General features: G+C 42.0%; 1 protein-coding gene across 1 annotated transcript; it reads left to right on the top strand.

The window, feature by feature from the left end:
* Positions 1-4099: 4099 nt before the first annotated feature.
* On the top strand, positions 4100-6964 carry LOC110595223 (sulfotransferase 6B1-like; the record flags this gene model as incomplete). Its single annotated transcript, XM_021710092.1, has 2 exons — positions 4100-4256; positions 6738-6964. Coding segments are annotated over 2 exons (288 nt in total), but the record flags the coding sequence as incomplete, so codon positions are not given.
* Between the last annotated feature and the right edge of the window lie 2106 nt (positions 6965-9070).

Below are 9070 nucleotides of genomic sequence, written 5' to 3'. Positions count from 1 at the left end.
TATGGGCTTGGCAGGGGCTGGCCAGTGTCATGTTTGGGCTTTATTGGAGGAGACTATGAGGTAGTATTTCTATAGGGAGAAATTATTCACGCACAGGTTTAAACTTCGCACGCGCGGGAAACTGTGTGGGGAGAAGCCGGAGCTTAGGGCCTTTGTTGTCTTGGGTGGCAGCGCCATCTTGGGGACGCCCTTCTGACTGTTCTCTGTGCCTTTCACTTATGATATATCAGTGAACAGGCCAGACAAATTCACTGCCCTTGGAGGCTTACATTCTAGATGGAGAAGGCAGAGAGATGGAATGATAAATAATAAACACAACACATTCATCCATGTATAGAGTACATGAGAAAAAAGAGACAGTATGGATGGGTAAGGACATTTGGCAATGCCAGGGCATAGGGGACTGCAGTGTTGGACTAATTCCAGTGTAAAATAGGGTGGTCAGGGACCCTCCTGAGGGAATGTGATTTGAGTAAAGATATGGAGGAAAAGAGGGAGGGAGCCAAGTAGGTAACTGGGGGAGAGCATTCCAGGCAGAGAGGACCAACTAGAGCAAAGGTCCTGAAACAGTGGCCATCCTGGTACAGTTAAGGGCCAGCAAGGAGGCAGATATGCCTGGGCCCCTAAGAGTGAATTGGGGGAAACAGTCAGTGAGGATAGAGTTGAGGAGGTACCATGGGTATGAGAGGCTGTATGGCAGGCCATTGACTCTGCACCATTATAGCATTTTCTCACCCCCCCCTTTTTCTTTTTTGAGACTGTCTCACTCTATCACCCAGGCTGGAGTGCAGTGGCATGACCATGGCTCATTGCAGCCTTGACTTCCTGGGCTCAAACACTCCTCCCACTTCATCCTCCTGAGTAGGTGGGACTGGGGGTGCATGCCTGGCTAATCTTTGAAACATTGTTTTGCAGAGAGGAGATCTGGCTACGTTGCCTAGGCTGGTCTCAGATTCCTGGGCTCAAGTGATCCTCCCACTTGGCCCCCCAAAGTGTTGGGATGACAGGCGTGAGCCACCCCACCTGCTGAGATGGGATGGAAGCTGAAGTATTTCTAATAGAATCATCCTGGCTGATGTATGAGAACCAGCTGGAACAAAGATAATGCAGGGAGACCTGTGAGGAGACGACTGCAGTAGTCCAGGTGGGGAAGATATGGGCTCAGACCAGGAAGGGGCAGAGAGGTGATGAGAAGTGATTGAATTCTAGATGCATGCTGATGGAAGAACCAGTGGATTTGCTGCTACATAGGATGGAGGGAGGATGGTGAGACACATAAGACTCCAACTGGGAGGGCTGAACCCTAGGAGGGTTGAGTTGCCATCAGTGGAACTAGAGATGGTAACAGGTGCAGCAGGATTGAGGGGCAGACCAGGGGTTTGGTTTTGGACGCTACATTTGTGATGCTGTAATTCAGCAATCTTGTATCTGAGGGGCCCTGTGATAGTGTTTACTGTTCCAAAGAAGTCAGTCGGGCTCGGTGGCTCAGCCTGTAATCCCGCGCCTTTGGGGGGCTAAGATGAGTGGATTGCCTGAGACCTAGGGTTCGAGACCCACCTGGGCAACTTGGCAAGACCCCATCTCTACAATAAATCAAAAAATCACCACGCCTTTGGGAGGCTTAGGTGAGTGGATTGCCTGAGCCCACGGGTTCGAGACCTGCCTGGGCAGGTGAGACCTCATCTCTACAATAAAATCAAAAAATTAGACCGGCGTGGTAGTGCACGCCTGTAATTCCGGCTACTTGGAAGGCTGAGGCAGAAGGATTGCCGGAGCCCAACAAGTTGAGGCTGCGGTGGCCGGGATCAGCCACTGCACTCTCCAGTCTGGGCAACAGAGTGAGACTCCAACTCAAAAAAAGAAAAAAAAAAAGTCAGTCAGAGATCCTGTAGGGAGACACATTGTTTGTTAGAACTTACGGGTGGTTCCGATGGTGACCAGTAGGTGAAGAAAGAAGATGGTGACCAGTCGGTGAAGAAAGAATCTGCACCTCGGGCCAGTACAGCAAGTAGTTTTACAGTCAAGCAAGTTAATTACTCAAATTGCTATGTTGTTTACAATTGCGTTGATTAAGGGCACTGCCTACATTGTTCTCAGCTCTGCTAATCACTTACCTCCCATGGCTCATTACTGGGAATATACATATCCTTCAGAGACCAGCCTTGGCCAGAGGCCACTCCCTGAGGGAGGGGCCAGAATGAAGCCAGGGATAGGGGAAAAGAGCCTATGTCTGGACAATTTCCTCACAGATGTTTATTAGCCATCCTAATGGAGAGGTCAAGTAGGCAGTTGGGTATAAGTTCTGGGCTGTAGATAAACTTGGGAATCATCAACACATCTACAGCATTTAAAGCCCTAGGAGTGCATATGTAGGTGTACAGAGAAGGTGACTGAGGCTGATTCATGGAACCCTCTGATGTAAAGAGTTTGGGAAAAAGAGTAGGAATCAGTAAAGGAAACCAGGAAGGAGTGGCATGAGGAAACCAGAGTTCCAGAACCTCAGTGAAGGAGGCAAGTTCAGGAGAAGGGAGCGTGTCCGATACTCCTAGCTTTATTGAATTGGAGTGTTTTGTTTTGTTTATTTGTTTTTGTCAGAGTTTCACCCTGTTGCCCAAGCTGGAGTGCAGTGGCATGCTCATAGCCACTGCAGCCTCAACCTGCTTGGCTCAGGCAATCCTTCCACCTTAGCCTTCAAGTAGCTGGAACCACAGGTATGCACCACCACACCCAGCTAATTTTTGTTTGATTTGCTGAAGAGATGAGGTCTCTCCAAGTTGCCCAGACTGGTCTCAAACCCCTGGGCTCAGGCAATACTCCTGTCTCTGCCTCCCAAAGTGCTGGGCTTACAGGCATGAGCCACTATGCCGGCCTTAACTGAGTTTTTAACACCAGTGTCCCATGGCATTCTTATCAAAGGAAAGTGCAGTTTTATCTCCCCTTTCTGTTTATAGGATGCATTTATATAACATGAAAGAACATACTAGACTTTTCTCCCTCTAGTTTAGAAGAATGTTTCTGAAACGTGTGCTCCGTAGAATACCAGTGTCAACCCAGATGTTAGTAATTGTTTCTTGGGATTTGGAAGGAGGTTGCTTATCCAAATAGATTTAAGAACTGCTATATTATATAGCCTGTTCTTTTGAAGGTCTGCATTGTGTGTTGGTCTATCAAAGACTCTGAGAAGTCTTGTAGAAAAAAAAATCTCACGTTAGTTTAACCTAAAGGATTTCAAATCTTATTTTACATCAAGTCTCCTCCTCCTTTTTCTCCCCCATGAAACATCTATAAGCATCTTGGGGTGAACTAGTGTTTTGTAGAATAGAGCTTAAGAAACTGTTCTAGAAGATTTATGAATCTCCGTTGGTCAGGTGTAGTATTGAGTAGCTCATGATTTACAAAGATAGACAAGATAAATTTCAAAATGCCTTCAAGTTTTTATAATTCTAAAAAATTAGACTTTCTAGATGTCATTACGCATTAGCTATAAAACCAGGTGCAGTGGCTTATACCTGTAATCCCAGCACTTTGGGAAGCCAAGGTGGGAGGATCACTTGAGCCCAGGAGTTTGAGACCAGCTTAGGGAACGTAGCGAGGCCTCGTCTCTATAAAAAATTAAGAAATCAGCTGGGCATGGTGGCCCGTGCCTGCAGTCCCAGCTACTGGGGAGGCTGAGGTGGAAGGATCACTTGATCCCAGGAATTCGAGGCTACATCGAGCCATGATCATGCCACTGCACTTCAGCCTAGGTGAGCACCTACCAATATATTAATTTCCTCAGCTAGTCTAGACTGGTGCTTTTGAATACAATGAATATCATCCTAGATAATATTCTTACCTTTAGTTAATGCTGCTTTCATGATTTGTAACCTAAAAAGTATTATCTGGCAGTTCAAAAAGTCATAAATTGAAACCACAACATACAATCAATACAGAATGTCTTCTAGAGAGATCTCAGAAATTTATATAGGAGTATCAAGGTCCTATACCTTTGAAGATGGGGTTAAGCAGATGAACTAGGCTTAATAATCCTAAAAAACCTGCCTTTGCTCAGGGAACAAACCCCACAGAAAGAAGTTCATTCCTTAAAATTTATTTTCAGAATCTGGCCGCTGGAATACAACAAATTGCAGAGTTCTTGGGATTCTCTCTAACGGGGGAGCAGATTCAAATCATCTCGGCCCAGAGCACCTTCCCAGCAATGCGAGCCAAGTCTCAGGACACACACGGTGCCGTCGGCCCGTTCCTGTTCCGAAAAGGTAAAGTCTTAATGGTTTCTAGAATGTCACATCAGTTTAGGAGGGACTTTGCACACAAGCAAGCCAAAGAACTTTATCTTAAATAAGACAGGGTTTTCGTTTTCTCTCCTTCAATGAGAACTCTGGACACAGGTGGTCACTGGAAGCCCCACACTGTATTTTAGAGTAATACATTCCTTCTATCTGGCTGACTGTCACCTTCTGAAATAGCAGCCAGAGCTCAACCTTTATGTACAAATTCCAGGTGGGAAAAGGAGGAGTGGTCGTGGAACAGAATTGTATTAGCTGAGTGAGCCCCCTTTAAAGAGCTTTCCTGGAGACTCCACTCAGGGACTTCTTAAATTTCTTTTTAAAATTATTTTATTTTTACTTCAATACCTTTAGGGGGTTCAAACAGTTTTTGGTGACACGGATGCATTGTATGGTGGCAGGGAAGTGTGGATTTTAGTGGACTCACTACCCCCAACCCATGCACATTTTATCTGACAGGTGAACTTAACATTTCACTGACCACCTTCCCTGCAGTGGTGACTGGGTAATATGACTTTTTTTTTTTAAAGCTAAAATGAACCCTGACCCTAACCTGGACTTTATTATCCAATTAAAATCAGGGTTTTGCCCATAAGATATAAGGAGAAAATGAGTATTGGGTAGGAATCTAGCTATCTCTAACACAGATGACTTTTACTACATTTCATTAAAATATTCTAATTTCTTATGGAAATTTACTATCACATAGCTTTATGATTGCCAGTTTTATTTTTTATGGTGAGTGTAATGAAAGAGTAACAAGATATAGAGGCAGCAAATATAACAGCAAGGACAACAACAGCTAACATCAGGCATCTATCGAGTGGTAAATGCTGTGTTGGGTTTGAATTTTATAACAAAAGGAATACGAAATTCTTCATTTTACAGATGTAGGAACCAAAGCTCGGGGATATTAATTTTCCAGTGTCACATAACTCAGAAACAGTGAAGTCAGGATTGGAGTCTACACCTACATGACCCTACCCACTTTGAAAGCAGCATACCCTGACTTTGGTTGAATTCTTAACTGACCTTGATTTTTATGACTTGTTTTGTTAGCTCTCAGGAGGGGAGAAATATAGTCTTTCTATACATTGTTTTTGGGTGTTTGTTTTGGAGGCAGAGTCTGGAGTACTTTGGCACCATCATAGCTCACTGCAGCCTCAACCTCTTGTACTCAAGCAACCCTCCCATCTTGACTTCCCAAGGTGCTAGGATTGACCTTGACCTCCCAAAGGCTAGGATTACAGGAATTACAGGTGTGCGCCACCATGCCCAGCCTATACGTTGTTAATCAAGTACTATTTAGAATTTTTAAAATTTTAAAGTAAATGAAGTGATAGTTTGGTGTTTTTTTTTTTTAATTGGAGTCTCACTATGTTGCCCAGGCTGGAGTGCAGTGGCATGCTCACAGCCACCGCTGCCTCGAACTGCTGGGCTTCGGCAATCCTTCTGCCTCAGCCTTCCAAGTAGCTGGAACTACAGGTGCGTGCTACCAAACCCAACTAAATTTTTGATTTATTGTAGAGACGAGGTCTCACCAAGTTGCTCTGGCTGGTCTCAAACCCCCGGGCTCAGGTAATCCTCTCGCCTCAGCCTCCCAAAGTGCTGGGATTACAGGCTGAGCCACCGCACCTGGCCTAAAGTGACAGTTTAAAAAAATTATGCTGTTCCTCGAAGAATATTCAGAATGCAAATAAAAATGGGAAAAGCATTAAAATTATGAAAATTTATCCCATCAGAGGCAGGTTTAACTTTTGGCCATATTTTCTTCTAGCCTTATTATGTGATGTTTTATATAGTTGATGACATTCATAAACAGTTTTGTGTTTCATTTTACCCCCTTAGTATCAGCATTTCTTCAAGTCATTAAACTCTCTTTATTGGCATACATTTCAATAGCTACACAACAAAGCGAGAACTTACAACTTCAACCCAAATCATCAAAAGAAAGAAATAACTTCCTTTGTGTGTGTGTGTGTGTGTGTGTGTGTGTGTGTTTGAAATCTCACTCTGTCGCCCAGGCTGGAGTGCAGTGGCATGATTACAGCTCACCATAGCCTTGACCTCCTGGGCTCAAGCGATCCTCCTACCTCAGCCTCCCAAGGAGTTGGTACCAACAAGGAGTTGGTACGCCAACATGCCTAGCTAATTTTTTTAATTTTTCGTAGAGATGAGTTCTTACTATGTTGTCCAGGATGGTCTAAAACTCCTGGAGTTAGGCAATCCTCCTGATTCAGCCTCTCAATGTGCTGGGATTACTGAGATGAGCTGTTGAGCACCGCCAACATTGTTCATTTTACAAGATAAATTACATTAGGTTTTAAGAATGTCTAATGTTTTTCATATATCTTTTTTCACATTTCAAAGTAAGCATCATGCTGAAAATGGTACAATCAAGAAGAAATATTCTAACAGATGTCTGGGTCTATTGTTTTTTGCGTGTTGCAGGTGAAGTTGGTGATTGGAAAAATTTGTTCAGTGAAACTCAGAACCAGGAAATGAATGAAAAATTCAAAGAGTGCTTGGCAGGCACATTACTAGGAGCAAAATTGAAGTATGAAGCATATTGCCAGGGTTGATTCTGGTCAATTCTGCAGGCCTGATTTTTAAATTTACATGGATAATAATTGAAGTTAAATAATTACATGATAAGTCAATCAAATAGCTAAATAATATGAATTTTAAAATAATGGTAACATCTGATATTATGAGTATAGATATATTTGTCCATTTTTCAAGGAAAAGGTATTTTAGCTGCCCCAAAGAGACACTCTCAGTAATGTATTATGCTGGAGTTTTAACTTTTTTCATGTTCTGTGTTCACATAAAAGCATAAGCAGATACTATCACAGACATACCTAGATCTGCGTTTAAGCATATATGTGACATTTCCAGATAATGTACAATTTTCTGTACTTTCTCATAATATCTCCTTCTTGCCATAAATCAAATCACTTGTGGTAGCTGTCTGAAACTTACTGCTAGGGGAAATTTAATTCCAATTTTGCACTGACATGAGATGAATACATTCTATTCTAATTGAATTCAAGAAAAATGCATTGTAGGCTGGGCACAGTGGCTCACACCTGTAATACCTGTAATCTTAGCACTTTGGGAGGCTGAGACAGGAAGATTTCTGGAGTCCAGGAGTTTGATACCAGCCTAGGCAACATAGTGAAACCTCGTCTCTATAAAAAAAGAAAATACATTAGCCAGGTATAGTGGCATATGCCTATAGTGCCGGGACTTGGGTGGCTGAAGTGGAAGGATCGCCTGAGCCCAAGAGGCTGAAGCTGTGATGAGTTGTGATTGCACCACTGCACTCTTCTCTGGGCAACAGAGTGAGTCTCTGACTCAAAAATAAATTAATTAATTAAATAAAATAAAAAGCATTGTTCTACTCTGTGTATGCCTTTGAAGTAGGCCTTTATAGAGGCTTCTCAAGGGATGTGATATTTCTACTTAGTACAATCTTTGATTTAAAACTAAAGACAAGACTTTGTGTTATTCTACCATAAAGGCTTTTTTTAAATCATAGAACCCCCAGTAGTCATGTGGAAATAACAAGAGAAGATAATGTTTTAGTAAAAACTCTTCTAACTGTCTGACATTCCTCAACTTCTTAATAATCCTTACTGTTTACAATATAGTTCGTTCTGTTCTAAAACTAAGCTATGTGCAGTTAAGGATGGAATGATTAAGAGAAAACGTTACATAAAATTGCTTTTAGAAAAATTATAAGGTTACTATTTCTGACAGTATGGTGGATTAGATAAACCGAAAGCACTCCCCTTAAAACACCCAGAAATGCTGAAAAAAATTATTGTAGATATATAGTTCAGCTCTCGATAAAGTAAACCAACTCATTAGAGAGTATAAGTAACAACAACAAAAAAAAAACCCCCAGAGAACTAGAGCAACTAAAAATCAGAAATGATATTGAGCTGCCATTGAGAAAGTTGTCAGTAATAAAGACACTGGGGTTTTAATGCCCAAGTCCATATGACTGGTGCAAGAGTAGACAAAAACACCAGTAGAATAAAATAAAGCCATTAAACCAACTCATGTGTGTAAGTAAACTTCAAATATAACAGAGATAGCATTGCATATCCTAGGAAAAAATCAAACTCTTCAACATGTGGTACTAAGAAATAGGTTATAATATAGAAGAATAAAATCAGATCCTCAAAGACCTGAATGGAAAACCTCAAACTATAAGAATCTTAGAAAGCACAGGAGACACCCTTATGAAAATTGGAACTAGAAACCAATTCCTATTCAGAACCCTAAAGGCCAATACCTTAAGAAATCAGATAGACAAGTGGGACCTCATCAAATTAACGAGCTTCTGCAAAGCAAAAGAAACAAACCATCAAAAGAACAGAGAGACCAGCCCACAGAAAAGGAAAATATATTTGCCAACCGTTTATCTGACAAAGGCCTAACATCTAGGATCTACAAGGAACTCAAACACGCTGAAAGGAAAAAAACAAGCAGCCCCTTTAAAAAGTGAGCAAAAGACGTGAATAGACACTTCTCAAAAGAAGATATATGGGCAGCCAACAGACACATGAAAAAGTGCTCAGCCTCACTCATCATCAGAGAAATGCAAATCAAAACCACACTGAGATACCATTTAACCCCTGTAAGAATGGCCATCATGAATAAAACAAACAACAACAGATGCTGGGGAGGATGTGAAGAAAAAGGAATGCTTCTACACTGCTGGTGGGAATGCAGACTAGTACAACCTCTTTGGAAGACAGTGTGGCGATTTCTGA

Source organism: Carlito syrichta, unplaced genomic scaffold (assembly GCF_000164805.1).
Source record: "Carlito syrichta isolate Samal-C Ts95f unplaced genomic scaffold, Tarsius_syrichta-2.0.1 Scaffold288078, whole genome shotgun sequence".
NCBI classification, from domain to species: Eukaryota; Metazoa; Chordata; class Mammalia; order Primates; family Tarsiidae; genus Carlito; species Carlito syrichta.
This window is presented reverse-complemented; position numbering and strand designations above follow the sequence as displayed.